The following is a 19225-nucleotide window of genomic DNA, read 5'->3' on the forward strand; positions in this document are numbered from 1 at the left end:
CTTATATAGATTTCCAGCTGCTGAAGAGTTCGTGGTCGTCTTTGACGTATTTTTCGTTTAATGATGCGCCAAATGTTCTCTATAGGTGAAAGATCTGGACTGCAGGCAGGCCAGGTTAGCACCCGGACTCTTCTACGACGAAGCCATGCTGTTGTTATAGCTGCAGTATGTGGTTTTGCATTGTCCTGCTGAAATAAACAAGGCCTTCCCTGAAATAGACGTTGTTTGGAGGGAAGCATATGTTGCTCTAAAACCTTTATATACCTTTCAGCATTCACAGAGCCTTCCAAAACATGCAAGCTGCCCATACCGTATGCACTTATGCACCCCCATACCATCAGAGATGCTGGCTTTTGAACTGAACGCTGATAACATGCTGGAAGGTCTCCCTCCTCTTTAGCCCGGAGGACACGGCGTCCGTGATTTCCAACAAGAATGTCAAATTTGGACTCGTCTGACCATAAAACACTATTCCACTTTGAAATAGTCCATTTTAAAATGAGCCTTGGCCCACAGGACACGACGGCGCTTCTGGACCATGTTCACATATGGCTTCCTTTTTGCATGATAGAGCTTTAGTTGGCATCTGCTGATGGCACGGCGGATTGTGTTTACCGACAGTGGTTTCTGAAAGTATTCCTGGGCCCATTTAGTAATGTCATTGACACAATCATGCCGATGAGTGATGCAGTGTCGTCTGAGAGCCCGAAGACCACGGGCATCCAATAAAGGTCTCCGGCCTTGTCCCTTACGCACAGAGATTTCTCCAGTTTCTCTGAATCTTTTGATGATGTTATGCACTGTAGATGATGAGATTTGCAAAGCCTTTGCAATTTGACGTTGAGGAACATTGTTTTTAAAGTTTTCCACAATTTTTTTACGCAGTCTTTCACAGATTGGAGAGCCTCTGCCCATCTTTACTTCTGAGAGACTCTGCTTCTCTAAGACAAAGCTTTTATAGCTAATTATGTTACAGACCTGATATCAATTAACTTAATTAATCACTAGATGTTCTCCCAGCTGAATCTTTTCAAAACTGCTTGCTTTTTTAGCCATTTGTTGCCCCCGTGCCAACTTTTTTGAGACCTGTAGCAGGCATTAAATTTTAAATGAGCTAATTAAGTGGATAAAAGTGTAAAATTTCTCAGTTTAAACATTTGCTACGTTATCTATGTTCTATTGTGAATAAAATATTGGCTCATGTGATTTGAAATTCCTTTAGTTTTCATTTTATTAAAATTTAAAAAAACGTCCCAACTTTTCCGGAATTCGGGTTGTAGTTTCTGAGTACTAAGTTATTAACCCTACAATAGCGGGGTCAGTTAATTTTTTTTTGCAGTGGGCCGCGCAAACATATGTGTTTGGTTGTGCGGGCCACGAGTTGAAAAAGGTTGGGAACCACTGGCATAAGGTATGGGAGTAGGATGAGGTTTAATATTTAGTTATTAACCCCTTTATTGTAATTACTATAATAAGAGCATGTACACGCAGGACTGTTCAGTAATCAAGAGCTAGCAGTAAGGGCAGATTTTTTAACTGTAAGTACAGTGCATCAAACACACAATAGTAGCAAATAATTGTATAAAGTGCATACATTTCAAAAGTAAATAGTAGTTAGAGACACATTACAAGTGAGTCCATGTGTTATCATTCGTCCTTATTTAGACTCGTAGCCTTGTTAAATGTCAGTGTGCACGATTATATTATGTTTATGTGTAATTCCTAGATAAAGACTGGGAAGATATCCGGAAAATGCCAGAATATCCAACTCTACAGAAAGATTTCAGAAGAACCACGTGAGTGCGGTGCTCTGTTCCAGAGTAACAGCAAATTTATTCTCAACAGCAAAAACAAAATAAGTGTTAATATGATGTCATGATTTGTATTCATATATGTGGGTGTTTAACTGATGTAAATCTTTCTAGCTGTATACACAAAAACAGCAAGACAGTGCATCCATTCAGTTCTGTATTTTTTAAACTTAGTATATGTGTTATTTTGTGTACAGACTAGAGTTGTATCACTGAGAGTATATATATATAATCATTCTTTGAATGTGTTTTGCAGATATGCCAACAGCAGTCTTATCAAATACATGGAGAAACATAAAGTCAAACCAGACAGCAAAGTGTTTCTACTGGTGAGTCTATTGTACACTTGTTTCAAACAATATGGAATCAACTAAAACTTATATAAAAGACACAGTACTGTGAAGATAATAAAAAAATCTTAGTTTTAAGGTGGTTACTTATGTAAATCATTTGGTTTATTGTTGCAGTAGGGCATTTACATTTTAGACATTCCTTTTGCAAATATTGCAATAATCCAGTAAAATTTGTGAACGAAGAACAGCTATTGGCATAGTCCACACAGAGATCTGATGCCACCATCACAGAGCCATTCTTGGATTACATGAAGATATATATGTATACAGTCAGGTCCGGAAGTATTGATTTTTCAAATGTCAATTTTTTATATTTTGTTGAGAATCCTTTGCAAGCACTGACTGCCCTCAGTCTGGACCTCATGGACATCAGCAGAGACTGGGTTTCCTACTTTGTGATGCTTTGCCAGGCTTTTACTGCAGCTGCTTCAGTTGTTGTTTGTTTTGGGGTCTTTCTGCCTTTAGTTTTGTTAGTTCATTGCAGAACGTGCCACCTTTTTACCTTCACAAACTTCTGGGTTGCTTTTGCTGTATGTTTTGGGTCATTGTCCATCATCCAGCACTGTTGTCCTCTAAGGATGTCCTGGCCTTTTTATGTTGCTGAGCTCACCATTGTGTTTTTTTTTCTCTCATAATGTACCAAACTGTTGATTTGGCCATATCTCTAATGGATTTGTTTAGTTTTTGAAGACTAACATTTGTCTTTTTCACTTGTATGAAGAGATACTTTGACTGCATGATGTGGTTCACAGCAACAGCTTCCAAATGCCAATGGCACACTTAGAGTCAACTCCAGACCTTTAACCTGCTTAATTGATGTAGAAATAATGAAGGAATAGCCCACATCTGTCCATGAAGTGGCTTTTAAGTCAGCTGTGCAATTACTTAAGATCCCTTGAAAAATGGGGAGGCACATATTAAAGAGCTGTAATTCCTTAACCTTTCCTTCGATTGTGATGAGAATACCTCCAAATTAAAGCACAAATTGTGCACTTTATGCCCATATTCTATGCATATTACACCACTCTAACTTGAATATGTTTTGGTCAGTAGCTAAAATAATACAAATTGTGCCTGTGTCCAAATAATATGTGGACTTGACCATATAAATAATTTTGTTATCCTGCTCTGTATTAGAGTGTTTCTTAAATATAAACTTCAGAAATAATTAGTTAATGTTCTATCTATCCTTTCTATAATATTTATCTATCTATTTGTTCAGTATTTTTTAGTTAGTCTATTAAATTGCCACACTTGTCCAATACATCCAGTTTGACCAAAAACATGCCCGATCATAGCTTCAATACCAACTAGTCAACTAATGATCTAATCTAGTTCATCCTTTCCAGAGTAATTAATCTAATCTAATCTAGCTCCAGAAGTTGCTGACTATGGATCCCACCAAAAGAATCACTTCTGAGCAGTCACTGCAGGACCCATATTTCCTGGAGGATCCATTACCTACGTCTGAGTAAGACTCATTCCACATGCACACACATTTAGACACATAGTAATCTCAGAGTAGAGAACTCAGTGACCAGAAGTGAGTGGACACCCAAACACCACACACATACAGTCATGCCCAAAAATATGGACACCCTTGGTAAATATGATCAAAGAAGGCTGTGAAAATTAATCTGCATTGTTAATCCTTTTGATCTTTTATTTTTTAAAAATCACAAAAATCTAACCTTTCATTGGATAATAAGAATTTAAAATGGGGAAAATATCATTAACATATATGTTTTTCTCTAGTACACATTGGCCACAATTAAGGACACCCTTTTATTTAATTCCTTTTTTTAAACCTCCATTTGCCAGTTTAACAGGTCTAAATTTTCTCCTATAATGCCTGATGAGGTTAGAGAACACCACATAAGAGATCAGAGACCATTTCTTCATCCAGAATTACTTCAGACCCTTTAGGATCACAGGTCCATGTTGGTGCTTCTCCTCTTCAGTTCACTCCTCTCATTTCCTATAGGGTTCAGGTCAGAGGAGTGGAATGGCTATAGCAGAAGCTTGGTTTGTGCTCAGTGACCCATTTATGTGTTGTTTTTGAGGTTTGTGTTTGGATTATTGTATGGTTGGATGATCCAAACATGGTACATTATAAGATTTCTAACAGAGTCAGTCACTTTTTGATTTTTTATTCTGTTGGTATTTGATAGAATCCATGATGCCATGTATCTAAATATAGGCTCACAACATCAAAAATACAGCAGTATATTTCATTGTACACATGGGGTACTTTTATCCCTGTTTTCACCAAACCCATCTTGAGTGTTTGCTGCTAAAAGCTCATTTTTTTGTTTCATCTGACCATAGAAGCCAGACCCATTTGAAGTTCCAGTCATGTGAATATGCTGGAGTTTGTTTTTTGGATGAGCCCACGTTTTGGACAGCACAAGATGGCCGCCAGCCCAGCGTCACGACGCAAGATGGCCGCCATCCCAGCACAACAGCACAAGATGGCCGCCAGCCCAGCACTACTGCCCAAGATGGCCGTCAGCTCATCGCCACTGCCCAAGATGGCTGCCGGCCCAACGCCACTGCCCAAGATGGCCGCCAGCTCATCGCCACTGCCCAAGATGGCCGCCGACCCATCGCCACTGCCCAAGATGACTTCCGGTCCAATGCCACTGCTCAAGTCGAGTCAGGTGCTCGTGGACCATCCAGAGTAAGGGTTAGTCACCGTTGACCTTCCAGAGTCAAGTCACCATTGACCTTCCAGAGTCAGGGCTAGTCACCGTTGACCTTCCAGAGTCAGGGCTAGTCACCATTGACCTTCCAGAGTCAGGGCTAGTCACCGTTGACCTTCCAGAGTCAGGGCTAGTCACCATTGACCTTCCAGAGTCAGGGCTAGTCACCGTTGACCTTCCAGAGTCAGGGCTAGTCACCGTTGACCTTCCAGAGTCAGAGCTAGTCATCGTTGACCCTCCAGAGTCAGGGCTAGTCACCGTTGACCCTCCAGAGTCAGGGCTAGTCACCGTTGACCTTCCAGAGTCAGGGCTAGTCATCGTTGACCCTCCAGAGTCAGGGCTAGTCACCGTTGACCTTCCAGAGTCAAGTCAAGTCACCGGTGATCTTCAAGAACAGAGTCAAGTCACCGGTGATCTTCAAGGACAGAGTCAAGTCACTGGTGATCTTCAAGGACAGAGTCAAGTCACTGGTGATCTTCAAGGACAGAGTCAAGTCACTGGCGATCTTCAAGGACAGAGTAAAGTCGCTGGCGATCTTCAAGGACAGAGTCAAGTCACTGGTGATCTTCAAGGACAGAGTCAAGTCAAGTTCCCTCTAAGGACCTGGCTCTCCGTCCCTCCCCTTGATCCTCTGCCGGTCCACCTCCCTCCTGGACTACTTGTTTTGTGTTGCACTTCTCTTGTCTCTGTTTCCCCATTTTACCTGGTCCTCTTGCCTCTGTTTTTCTCCATTTTACCTGGCCCTCCATCCCTCCCCCTGGTCCTCCGCCGCTCCACCTCCCTCCTGGTCTCTTTGGTCTTCCCTTGGGTTCGGGTGGAGCATCTGGCAGCTGCTCCGTGGAGGAGGGGGTAATGTCACGCTGTCTAGTCTCTGTTTCCCTGGGTGTCCACTAGTGGGCTCACTTCCCCTTAGGCACTTCACCGTAGGCACTAGAATTCCAATAGTCTTGTCCTTTCATCACAGTAATTGCACTCCTGCTAATTGCACCAGGTGCCTTCACTTAATTGTCATTAGCCTCCCTATATTTACCAGTCTTTTCATGTTGTCTGTATGGAGTCCTTTCCTTTCGTATCCCAGTCTTCTCGTCCTCCGAGATTCTTCGTTAGTCTTCTCGTCCTCCGAGACCCCTCGTTTTCCGAGTTCCCGTTCCATTTCCTTTTCTGTTCCTTCCTTTGTTTGTTTGTTTTTGGACTGCTTTCTGGTTTTGACCCTGGCTTGTTTTCATTACATTTTGGGTTACCCCAATAATAAATCATACCTGCAATTGGATCTATCTCTCTCCCTGTGTCTTACTGGAACGCGATCGTCACATGTAGGTGCTGTTTGACAATATATATTTTTTTAGGTTTTCTGACCCCGAGACTCAACTATTTTCTGCAGTTCTCCAGCTTTTGTCCTTGGAGAGTCTTTAGCCACTCAAACTCTCCTCCTCACAATGCATTAGGATGATATAGACACGTCCTCTTCCAGGCTCTTCTGTTGATTGGAAATTCTTAACTATTGCCCTGATGGTGGAAATGGGAATTTTCACTGCTCTAGCTCTTTTCTTATAGCCACTTCACTAATTTGTGACGCTCAAATATCTTTTGCTGCACATCAGAAATATTTTCTTTGGTTTTTCTCATTGTGTTGGATGATTAAAGACATTTGGGCTTTGTTTTCCCCCCTATTTCTATTTCTGTGAAACAGGAAGCAATGGCTGGATAATTTCATGTTCATAATCACCCTGGAGTACTCAAAATTGTGAATATGAATGGGAATATACTTCAGAGTTTTTTTTACTCATAAGGATTTCTAGGGATGTCCTTAATTGTGGCCAATGTGTATTAGAGAAAAACATTTATTTCATAATGATATTTCCCCCAATTTAAATTCTTATTATCCAGTGAAAGGGTAGATTTTTGTGTTTGGAATCAATAGATAATATATATATATATTTTTATTTATTTATGGAACTCAATTCATGGTTAAAGAGAAAAGGACCTAATTCTCTAGAGTGTCGTTCTGTGCCATTGCAATAAGATTTGCTTTCACTGGAACTTTAAACCCTTAAATTAGAAGCGGGTGTCTGCTTTCTTTTCACTATGTAGTATAGCATACCACAAATATTTCCTGTTTTTCCTCTTTCAAACAGCTTCTATAGCAGCTTAAACAAGAGCCATAATTGTTTACCTGCAATTAATTTACCAGATTTGTATAATAAACAGTTGTACTTCCTATAAAAACTGCTTTAAATGTTTTCTTTGTGTGCATTTGTGTGTTTTTAGTGTATTTGCTGGATGTCAGATTCCCTACCCCAAACGAGAGTTTCTATCTGAGGATGAACCAGAGGAGAAAACAGAGAAGGTAACAATGGCTGATTTAAAATCTTAAATTTTCTCACCACATCCGGTTCTGATTTGCTTTTTAGATCTTGTTTTGATGTTTGGATATGTTGTCGATATCCTATCTACATTGGTTGCAACGACAAAAAACATAAGAAGTAGACTAGTATAGTAATGTTTATATCTCTAATACGATCTTTCATATAACATCGTATTGTGATAAAACTTGATTGTATTTGCATGTGCTGTGCAAGAACCATTCACTCATTCACCATTCAATACAATAGTGAATGTCACATGAATGTAAATGTTATTTAGATCTTCTGGACTCTAATTCTTCAGTTACTGATCCTACTTATGAGCAAGCTAACTCTTTGGATCTGTATCTCTAGGACTTCTGAGCTAATAATACTGACATTATTAATAATCGTTTATCTGATCATATACCTGTTATGTTTAATGTTTTCTATCCATGTAAACCCTCCACTCTTCAGCCTGTTTTGATCTGTTCCCATGTTATTATTTCATCCACAGCACTGGATTTCACAGAAGTTTATATAGCCACCTCATTTTTTAGTTTTATTAGGTCTGCCCACCTTCTGTTGCTCCAGAGGAGTTAGTCACAGTTTAACTGTGTTTGTACAGACATCGTTGACTCCATATAAAGTCAGGAAATATAAAATTCATTCAGAACCATGGCTTCAAGAATCAAACTTGCATCCTAGAACGCTGAATAGAAATTAAATAAGAAAGAGTTACAAGTCTCTTTAATGTTTTAAGGAGAAGAATTTGATGGAGAGCTGTGTAGGTTTAGATATTTTTTTGCACTTTTAATGCACCTAGAATTTTGTTTTCAACCATAAATAGATTATTCATTTCAGATGGAGGGCTGCATTTAAGTCCATCCTCATATTCCTCATGTTCCTGGAATAAATGTTGGAAAAATGAATGGGATTAGACTTAATTATTAGCTTACTTTTTGTTTTTGAGATGTGACTCCGTATTCCACTGGACTAGAGTTCAAGGGACAAGGGTAGGATTTTTTCTCTCTCTTTTAAAAAAGATTATGGTCCTTACTATCTATTACTTTTGGGGTCCCTCAAGGATCTGTTATAGGACTTATGCTATTTTCTTTGTAAATGTTTTCTCTGGCCTTCATTTTTTTAAAATTTAATTATGGTTTAGATAATGTGTGGGCTATACTTGCTTTTCAGACTACCAACGACTGAACTTGTTTGATTTCATTTTGTGGCCTGTCTGAACAGCCATAGGTGGTTAGTTAATACAGTGGTTATTCTAAGTATGAGCAGTTTTGAAGCCAACATTAGCAAAGTTGTAGGTCTAAAAACTTCATAGGACATTGCACTTTGGTAGATTGTCCCTGTAAAATGTGTACTGCAGACTACTTTTGATAAAAGCATCTGTAAAAATGGCTGCTTTCTTATAGTCTCTAATGCTAATTTGTAATGTTACTCATTCCAGTGGAACTAAGTGGAAAGCTGAGAGTAGGTGCAGAAAAGAGAGAGCAGCAGAGCAAGAACTCAGATAGCACTGTTGTTAAGCTGTGCACTCGGTCCCTGAAGGATGAAATGTATCTAAGCAAAAGGCAAACAAACAAACACACATACAGCATAAAATAACCATCTCACGTATGCAGTGCTGGAGTGAGCCAATATTTACTTGTACATTTAGGGGCTTTGGCCACACTATATAATGTCCATGTAGCTGCTGCTTTTCTTTGTAGCACAGTTTCAGTATGGCTGCGAGTGTTTTAAAGGCAATTCATCTTGCAAACATATCCAAACCATGCATTCATTATCACAGAGACCTACAGACATGGATTGGGTTCCTACCACACAAAGTTACAAAAGGTTTGCATTTACAAAAAATATGCACACTTGACATCACACAAAAAAGCTGCATCTAATAACACTAGTCTACTTAAGATTGCACCTTTTACTCTCTTGTGCCATTTTCAGTGGGTTTCCCTTGATGAATTTGGTAATTTGGAACATTTTCTCATTCATACACAAAACACAAGACACTGTCATTGCATATGCATTGCATTCATGCAAAGGCTTTGACGATCTCAAACTGTTGCTGCCCAGAATGTCAACAATCATCTTAGGTGACATCCGAATTGTACAAACAGAGTAATTTAGAGAATGCCAATAATTTGAAAAATGCCAAAATTTGTCAACATTTTAGACACAGAATAAAACTTAAGGTGTTCGATACAAGCAAAAACTTAAATTGTAATAATTTTTTTTACCTAATGTAGAGCGTAAACATTTAAAGAATTTAAGATTTTTTTTTTACACAGTCATGTATGTTGCAATTATACATTTATAAGAATGACATCTTTTATTTTTACCAATTTAATTTAGTCTCCATGTTTTAATCTAAATAAAGTTGGCCGTCTCTCTTATTAGTTGACACAAGCATGAATGTTTTCTTTTTAATGACCTCTCTTTTATACATTCTTGTTTTCATGTCTTTATAGCCATTCCTTTTTTGTCATCTCTCTATATATACTTAGTTAATCCTGATGTTATTTAATATATCAATCAAATACCAATCCCTTCTCTCTTCATATATGCTGGCATAAGACAAGTGTGAATAGTGAAACTTGACAGCAACTAAAGGGAAAGGGCTAAATGGAAGAGTAGTTCTTCAACAAAGAGGATGCATTTGAATATAAAGTGGAGTTGTATCAATCCATGATACAAATTATATTTGTAAAAAAATAAATAAAAAAGAAACTATATTCACTAGTATATTGCACACTGAAAGAAAACTGTTATCTATGTACACTCTGTCACTGTAATGTTCTTGTTCAATGTGGTCTTACAAAATTTTAGTGTTTGTTATTGCAAAATAATAATATTCTGAAATTAATAATGAACGTTTTTGTTAGGGAAAGCATCCAGTAACATCAATTTGTTATAAAGTTTCTTAGAGACACAGACTAAGCCAGAAGGATTTAAATTATTATTATTATTATTTTTATTTTTAAGATCCAATATCTCCTGATTCACACTCCAGCCCAGTCTGTGGCGGTAATGCACCGTTAAATTGGTTTGCCAACCGCCATAAAAAACAAAAGAAGAAGAAAAGAAGAAGAATGAACGTTAAAATGGCAGTCTTGCTTTCAATGCCAAATAATCAAAGGTAGCATTCAAAGCGATGAGATATGTTGTGTTGTTTGTATGTGGTCATCTGTAGAACCAGACGCAGCAGCACCAGCAGACGGCTGCACAGACGCAGACACAAACGCAGACACAGCAGGCTCCAACCCAACAAAGCTCAGCGCAGACAAACGGCACATCAGGCACTGCAGGGGCCAACACGGGCCCCTCCATACAGCATGGACAGGAACAGGGGCCACCAAACAAAAAACCTCGCACCTCAGGAACCAGTGTTCTTCAAACAGACTACCAGGTGAAAGAAGTGCATCAAGGGGGTGCTGGGGGGCAGAGATCTAAATTCTCCATTCATCTGCATTTCAGATTAAAAAAAAAAAATGTGTATGGTAAACGAGCATATTAGTGGTTAAATAGATCATAGTTGATCCGTTATCTGTACGGACCAAGCCCAAAAGTTCTGCATTTATTGCAAAATTTAACCATAATATAGTAGAATTTGTTTGTATTTACACAAGCAAGCGCATTTGAAACAATTCCAGAGAGAAAAGGCCGAAAAGGAAATTGATTCATTACTCGCACGTTGTTCACAGCAGCACACACGAAGTGTGCACTTGCGTTTTTAATGGTGCATGAACATTCATCCGAATCCTCTGATCGGACGAATACACATACAATTATGAGAAAATACTAATCTCTACAATAATTGAGATAAACACAGTCAGTTTTGTGTCAAGTGAATGAAAACACCTCAGAAATGGGATGTGATATGTTTCATTATATGGGATCTGTGCTTCAGATCTTAAAGGGACAGAGGTCTATAAATACTGCTGCTGTCATTAATGATCATCAAACAACAAAACTTAATTGATACAGTGAACAGTCTGCAGTGTTATTTCACCCCAATTATTACATTTCTATTTTTTAATGCCAACCTTATTTTATTCATAACATATTCTTTTGTATTTTTCTATGCTTGAAATTTGTGTATTTGTTCTTATTTTTACTGGCTGTTCTCTTTAATCATGTTTAAACTTTCTTAGTTAATCTAGCAGTATTTGCTGTGGTATCAAAGAAGTACTTCACTTTAATTAACAAATGGAAAGCAAGTTAAGTCATTTCTTGCGGAGTCAAAAAATGATCTGATCCATGGGTCAAAAGACATAATGTGATCCGAACCATGACATTTGTGACCCATTGAACCACTAAAGCATAGCATCTCATTATCCTCCAGAAAACGGTTCAAATCAGCTTGCTGCACAGTATTTTTGTGGAAACCAAGAAACTTTTTTATAGGATTCTTTGATGAATAGAAGAAAGAACAGCATTTTTTAAAAATAAATATATTTTCACAAAAGATAGTGCTTCATTCAGATCATTAGGTCATTAAGTGTTCATTTTGTTAATGAAGACTATGACGAAAAATGTTAGTTGACGAGATTTTCTTCCATGATAAGAAAAAATTAGACGAGACTTAAATATATTCAAAAAGCTAAAAACTTTACCTAAAAAAACTATTTTTATTCTCATTTAAATAGGAGAAAATGTTATTGCGGACAGCTCTAAACTCCTCTTCTACGAGAGCTTTCATAAGAGCGGTTGCTAGAAATCACGAGTATTAATCTTTGAATCAGAGCTTCTCTGGTACAGTGATACATTATGTGCCCGGTGTGTTTTGTTTATTTCAGGCAATCTGGCAACCAATGCGCTCAGTCCTCATTGCGATGAGCGACAAACCAGCGACAAACCTGCTGGAGTTTAGCATCTATATAAAAGAGTCATTCAGCCGGTCTGTGTTCTGTCATAAGACCTCTCTATATTATTTGCGAATGTGATCGCTGTATAAATGCACTTACTCAATCGCTGTAGTTTTAATAGAGAAATTGACACTTGCAGTTTTGGAATTAGTGAAATCACTAGGAATTTCACTGTTATAATATTTTTTGTTTGTTTCATATGTTTTCATAATATAGACAGAGAGATTGCATAAGTTTTTGGTATTCATCTCTATAATAAAAAGCCCATAATGAATCAGTACACTAGAAGAGGTAAAATACACTGAGTCCACATTCTACTGATTTCTGCTTACTGGAGAAAGTGCAATATCTGAAAAGCAAAAGTCAGTTTCTCAAATGACAACAATCATTATGATTATAATTTTATGGGGAAAAAAAAAAATCATAGACCAAAACCTGACTAAAATGCTCATACATTTAATTGAATAAACAAAAACTGGACAAGTTTGTCTAAAATTTACATTTGATTAATAATGGCTGCCAAAATTAATACTGCTGTATGGTTAATTAATAATAATCTTATTGCTAAAATGGGACTAAAACTAAATAGGATAAGGTTGACTAAATATGATAAAACCTAACAAGGACATTTAACATGAGACTAAGACTAAAATGAAAATAGCTGTCAAAATTAACACTTAAGCAAACACTTAAAAAACTTACACTTAGAGATTTAACATAAAAAAATGTTAATAGACCTTAGTCAGAATAGAGCCATATTTCTTTGATGGCAGGAATAAAAACAAGACTGTGAAAAATTACAGTGTGTTTAATGGACTGTAACAACATACTGATAGTTCAGATAATGAAATGCCTTTCTGATGTGCAATTAAAGCCAAAAACTTTATAAAATGATATATGATACTTATTAGCCAGTTATTAGTTCAGGGACCAATTCTCTCTATTAACTAGTTGCTTATTAGCATGCATATTACTGGCATATTGTCATATTTGTTGCCTTATTCTGCATGAGCACATTATAGGTTCCTTAATCCACCCCATTGCTAACCTTAACAACTACCTTACTATTAATAAGCAGTAAATTAGCAGTTTATTGAGAGAAAACTGCTTTGCAGTGCCAAACATGTAACGTGGCAAACAGTGCGGTGTGGGTATTTTTCAGCTGAATGATTAGAAGACACCCAGCAGACAGCTGAACAGTGTGAGCCTCATATCACAAGCTTTATGGTCAGAGTTTCATCTTCAACCTAAGATAAAGCTCCACATTGCACCACAGTGGTAACTCAGTGCAACTGAAATGGTTCTGTATCCTAACATCCTGGACATTAAAACCATGTCAACCCTCTCACTTGACAGCAGCAGTTCATATGCTAATATCCTAACACAGAGAATAGCCCTAAATAATGCAGTTCCTCAGTCTTTCTTCTTCAGACACCCTCCTGAAAGCACTGCACGTGTGTCCTAGCACAGCCTAGCGTTCAGCCAGCGATAGCACCAGTGTAATGGGCGTTAACAACTGAAACTTGTCAAGTCTCAATCTGAGTACTTATAACACAAAAATCTGAACTTTACATTTTTATTAAAAGCATTGAGTAATCATTTATAATGTAAGCAGGATTGTGTAAGTGTATTTAGTATCTAGATATCATAGATATTCCTCCATCAAATGTTTCCTTTACTTGTTTGTAAGACTGATGTTATACCTGACATTGAGAGAGAATTCTTTATTATAACATAATGCAATCCAAACTCTATTTAATGGAGTCACCAACACTTGAAACTCTGTCAGTTTGTTGATTTAAAACTGTTTTGATAAGATATCTTGTTTTATTCACATGTGTCATATTTGTAAATGGTGATGTTATTACTATTTTGACCACCCAACAAAAAAGGCATATAAAATAATCAGAAACACATGTAGGCCCATGTTATTGTATTTTTATGCATATATTTACTTTTACCACATTGTAAGGATGCTTCACAATATTATTATTATTATTATATTATAAAAATGTACACCACTGCCTGTTATGATTATTTTATCCCACACAATGCAGTTTCGGATTTAAAAATAAATAAAAACATTAAAATTGCTAAATAAAAGAACCACCAAATCAAGATGTGTAATCAAGAAAAAAACTATTTGACGAAATTACAAACATAAAAATGAATGATATTTAACACATCTCTCATCAGAGTAGTCAGAGACAAACTCCTGAGTCACTTGAAACACATCCGGTGTGTAAATTAAATAATATTTATTATGTAACAATGTACAAGTTAGTTGTGTTCAGTTAGGGCTCATCTCAGTATTACAAAAATCTCGGTCAATGCCAGATACTTGATAATTTTAAGAATTGATTTTCTTTCTTGATTGCAGCACTCCAGCTCGCGGCTCAGCTACCAGAGCAATGTCCAAGGCTCTACCCAGTCGCAAAGCACTATGGGATACTCATCCTCATCTCAGCACTCTCATCAGTCTCATCGATACTGAGACTCAAAATCCTACTTAAGCACTTAAAATAAATATTAACCACAAGCATTAAGCCAGGCAAGTCAGAGTTGTGATTCAAATGAATTGCTGGCCCCATAATATGGCCCCAACATAAACATAAAACCCAAGTGTATTCTCTTACAAAGCTATCTGTCATCCCACAACTCTCAGCAAGTGCTACTCCAACCAAAGCACAACTTTACAATCCCTTTATTTCGCTCCTCAAGAGAACCAGAGCCATAATTGGGTATTTTCCTCAATATCTCAACAGTTTTTCAATTTATTGTAATAAAACTTCCACCAGCTCCAGCTCCAAAACCAACCAAACCTAATAGTCTGCTGACTGTTTAGCATCTTTATGCATTCTCAATTCATTTTACCATGGTTAGACCCAAACAGTCTCAAAATGATCAGGCAAATGCTATTGGGGTCATAGCTACAGATAGAAGTGACATGAGGCTTGTTACAATGGGGTCATTAAACTGGCGTCCCACTGGTCGACTCCAAAAAACTAGCATTTCATCAGAGCAATCATAGCTACCAAATCTGACCATTTACAGTGTTCCAGTGACAAGTAATTTTCTCTATCATCACTGCTTCAAGATGTGTCCCAGATATTTGATGCAGAGTCATGAGGAAACGGGACTGTCATGGCTGAGACTGGTTAGAATACGAATCTCAGATTAACTTGAAAGAGAAGTCACACAAATGAGATCTGAGTTTGCATTGTTATGACATTGTGTTAGGATGCAGTTAATGGAATAATTTGGCCCTATGAATGCGTGAGATGGTGTATCTGTTCATTTGGGTCTGATATGTTCATACAACTGAAAATTGACTAGTGGGACACCAGTCTAATATATATAGTCAGTTACACAATCCAAACTTTGCAGCTATTGCGTTTATTTATTTATTTATTTTTGACTTTACCACCCATTATTATAGTGGGTTTGTCATCTCGAGGTTTTGTGAGATTCCTCCGTTTGACAACCCTGAGACAAATCAAATAGAGACATCTGCGGTATATAAGCAATTGTACATAGGAAGCAAAATCCCCTTTTATCTCTCTCCCAGTGAAGGGAGCAGCCTGCATGTACAGACTGGATTTGTGTAACGTGTGCATATTTTAAAGACTGAACAAAGAGCATCTCTCATAGCTATCATGCACCACTGTATTACTACACAAATCTTATTTTGTTGTGTAAGAGATTGTTTGATTTTTTGTAAAATATACACTGATATACTTTTCATCCCTTTTTTGCATTAGTTACAACAGGAACAACCAATAAAAGTAACATCAGTTATAAAAGTACATGGACATGGTTTACTCTTTCTCTTTGTTGTTGTTTTTTTTTTTTTTGCAGAAGAACATGTTTTAGGATTTTGGTCTGGACTAAAATTTCTAAATCTGTGTGAATGTGTGTGTGTGTGTGTGTGCGCGCATGCGTGTGTGGATATACTTGCATGTGTATGATTTTCCGGGGCAGCTAGCATTTGAAATGCTTCTGTGACTGTTATTTCTTGTCTCCTCTTTGTGTTTCATATGCTTTTATAATCTGTTTATTGTTTCAAAATGCAGTTATTTCTTTGTGTTATTTGAGCTCAGTTTGTGGACTGGAAGTGAGAGGTTTTTTTTTTGCGCTGAATCAAACAAAGGGCAACTGATTCGCTCCTCTGACAAACAATTGGATATCTCATCAGGCAAAGCTGGGGACAGCTGTGTGTATTACAAGTCTGTCCAAGCCGTGTTTGAAACACTCAATAACTTGATGGAATATATGAGCTCAAACAGGATTCAACAGAAATCTTTTAACATCTCTTGTTTTAAGCTTTATGGAGGAGAGTCAGGTGAAAGACCCTGAAGGATAATGTTACATGTGAGCGGATTGCAGTCACCCAGCGTGAACTGAGACTGACAGATTTCAGCCAAAATGTTTGCAGAGCAAGTGTAGTGCCATCATTCTTCTTGGGTTTCTCTTCTGTCCCATCTTAAGATTGCTTGTTTTTCTGTAATGTGCTGTGTATTTCTGGTAAAAGCAGTCAAAAAACAAGTGTTATTTCACAATTTTTCCACCCTTGTGAGTTGTACAATTGAGGTCGAAATGTTTTTAACTTATATAAACAAAGATTTATGATTTAAAAAATGAGGTTATGACATATGTACCTCAGGATTCTTCAGTCGCTGGGGTATATTTGTAGCAATAGCCAAACATTTTTTATTTTTATTTTATGCCAAAAATCATTAGGATATGAAGTAAAGATCATGTGCCATGAAGATATTTTGTAAATTTCGTAAATATATAAAAAACTTCAATTTCTTATTAGTAATATGCATTGCTAAGAACTTAATTTGGACAACTTTAAAGACTATTTTCTCAATATTTTAAAATTTTTTGCACCTGCAGATTCCAGATTTTCAAATAGTTGTATATCTCCCAAATAAAGCTTATTTATTCAGATGATGTATAAATCTCAGTTTTGAAAAATTTGCCCTTTTAAAAATTAACTGTTTTTGTTGCCCATGGTCACATATAAAGCATAAATATTTCAGATTCGCTTAATGAAATTTAACCAGATTTGTCATTTTATGTTAATTAATTAAATCCAAATGTTAATTACATTCTACAAAAGTCTTGCTTGCTTTCTTTCAAGATGTATCTTGTCAGATGACATGACAAGGGAAGTGTGTGTGCTGCATATCAAAAGAAATGTGTGTACTTTGTTTTTCTATTGTACTTTTTAATGTAAATTGTTATGCTAATTATATCATATATGAAGACAACTTTTTTATTTTTATTAGAATAGATTTTAAAAGAAGAAGAAAAAAATGTCATTGTCAATAGGGTTCTCAGACTTTTGGACACTGCTGTACAGGTTTATAGAATGTTCTGATATTTGTAAGTCTATGATACACAGGGGGTGGATTTCTGTGAAGCATTACCTGCCACCATTGACTGAAATGACGGAATAACATTAGCTTCATATTATGTTTATTATTTTAGCAAAAGAAGAGGAACTGTTGTACAACGTAGTTGGTGCATATCATATTTGTTTCTTTAGTTTCAATAATGTTTCAACCTCTCTCCTGTTTTATTCATTTTTTCAAAATTTTCAGCAGAATAAGCTGAGAATGCAAATAACAAAATAAATAGTGACGAACATATTATGTAGATTGTGACATTTACATGTGTATTTACAGTGGTGATAAATTTACTGATTACAACATCTTTTGTATTGATTGAGATATGTTCAAAGAGGGGAATGAGTTCCAGTCATTAAAACCACCATCTCCTTCTTAAAGCTATCAAACAGCTACAGAAGACCTAGAGGAGTCATTTGTAGTACTTATACTAGAATAAATCTAGAATGAAAATATTAGCAAATCATTTTTCATGAATTAATCAGATTGCATTGTCATCATGAACCACAAACAATAACACATTGGGAAAGGGACACATATCATGAGACTGAGACTGTCCCGGATAAATCATGACATCTGGTCAACCAAATTACACTACATTGCTCCCACTATGCAAGGGACAGCAACTTTCATGCCCACTATAAAAACCTGGTTAAACAGCCTACTCTCATTTCCTGGTATTACAAGCTAGTGTCTCGCAGTCTGATCAGCTAAAAAGTGCCCAAAACTCCCCAAATCCAGCCAAGAGACTGTGCTGTGTCACCAGTTAAAACCAATTTATACTACACTGAACAAAATTATAAACGCAACACTTTTGTTTTTGCCCACATTTTTCATGAGCTGAACTCAAAGATCTAAGACTTTTTCTATGTACACAAAAGGCCTATTTCTCTCAAATATTGTTCACAAGTCTGTCTAAATCTGTGTTAGTGAGCACTTCTCCTTTGCTGAGATAATCCATCCACCTCAGGTGTGGCATATCAAGATGCTGATTAGACGAGCATGATTATTGCACAGGTGTGCCTTAGGCTGGCCACAATAAAAGGCCACTCTAAAATGTGCATAATGTAAATGTGGATGGATTATCTCAGCAAAGGAGAAGTGTGTACTAACACAGATTTAGTCAGATTTGTGAACAATATTTGAGAGAAATAGGCCCTTTGTGTACATAGAAAAAGTCTTAGATCTTTGAGTTCAGCTCATGAAAAATGGGTGCATTTATAACTTTGTTCAGTGTATTTACAATCTTTTATGCAACAAAAAAAGAAAGAAAAGAAAACATGTAATTGTGCTTATGGATGTCCAGATCCGATCACGGGATCGAAAATTGGGCCCGATCACGTGGTTTCAAACTCGATTGGAATCGGACGTTACCTCCCGATCAGGACACGAATATATATAATAAAGGTGTGAATAAAAATAGATTTAAACTCAAAGAGACAGGATAGTCTGCGCATGATCTGATGTTTTATTAGGACCCAGAATAAGGCGAGATGAATATCACGCAGCGCTAACCTCTCCTGCAGTGTGTGTTTCATTCATACTCGACGCCAGAGGGCACTCTCGCGCAGAAAGTCATATTTGGCCAAAATCTCAGTCTGATTCACTGTTGGGTGGCTATATAGGCACAAAAGTTGAGAATTGTCCAACCTGAAGAAATCAACACAGGTTTCCCAGATATATGGGTCTGCTTAAAAATGTACTGATATTGGTTGGTTAA

At 37.0% G+C, this 19225-nt stretch overlaps 1 protein-coding gene across 1 annotated transcript in view; it reads left to right on the forward strand.

The window, feature by feature from the left end:
- Window positions 1-15897, forward strand: part of LOC132107135 (cyclin-dependent kinase 19-like) — a 51447-nt gene extending 35550 nt beyond the window's left edge. The window contains exons 8-13 of the mRNA XM_059513347.1: window positions 1727-1796; window positions 2068-2140; window positions 3538-3635; window positions 7135-7213; window positions 10417-10632; window positions 14472-15897. Of these exons, the coding sequence (XP_059369330.1) occupies window positions 1727-1796; window positions 2068-2140; window positions 3538-3635; window positions 7135-7213; window positions 10417-10632; window positions 14472-14585 (650 nt within the window). The 3' untranslated portion in view covers window positions 14586-15897. The remainder of the gene's footprint in view (window positions 1-1726; window positions 1797-2067; window positions 2141-3537; window positions 3636-7134; window positions 7214-10416; window positions 10633-14471) is intronic.
- The last annotated feature ends 3328 nt before the right edge of the window (window positions 15898-19225 follow it).

This window comes from Carassius carassius, chromosome 27, assembly GCF_963082965.1.
Source record: "Carassius carassius chromosome 27, fCarCar2.1, whole genome shotgun sequence".
In the NCBI taxonomy this organism is placed as follows: Eukaryota; Metazoa; Chordata; class Actinopteri; order Cypriniformes; family Cyprinidae; genus Carassius; species Carassius carassius.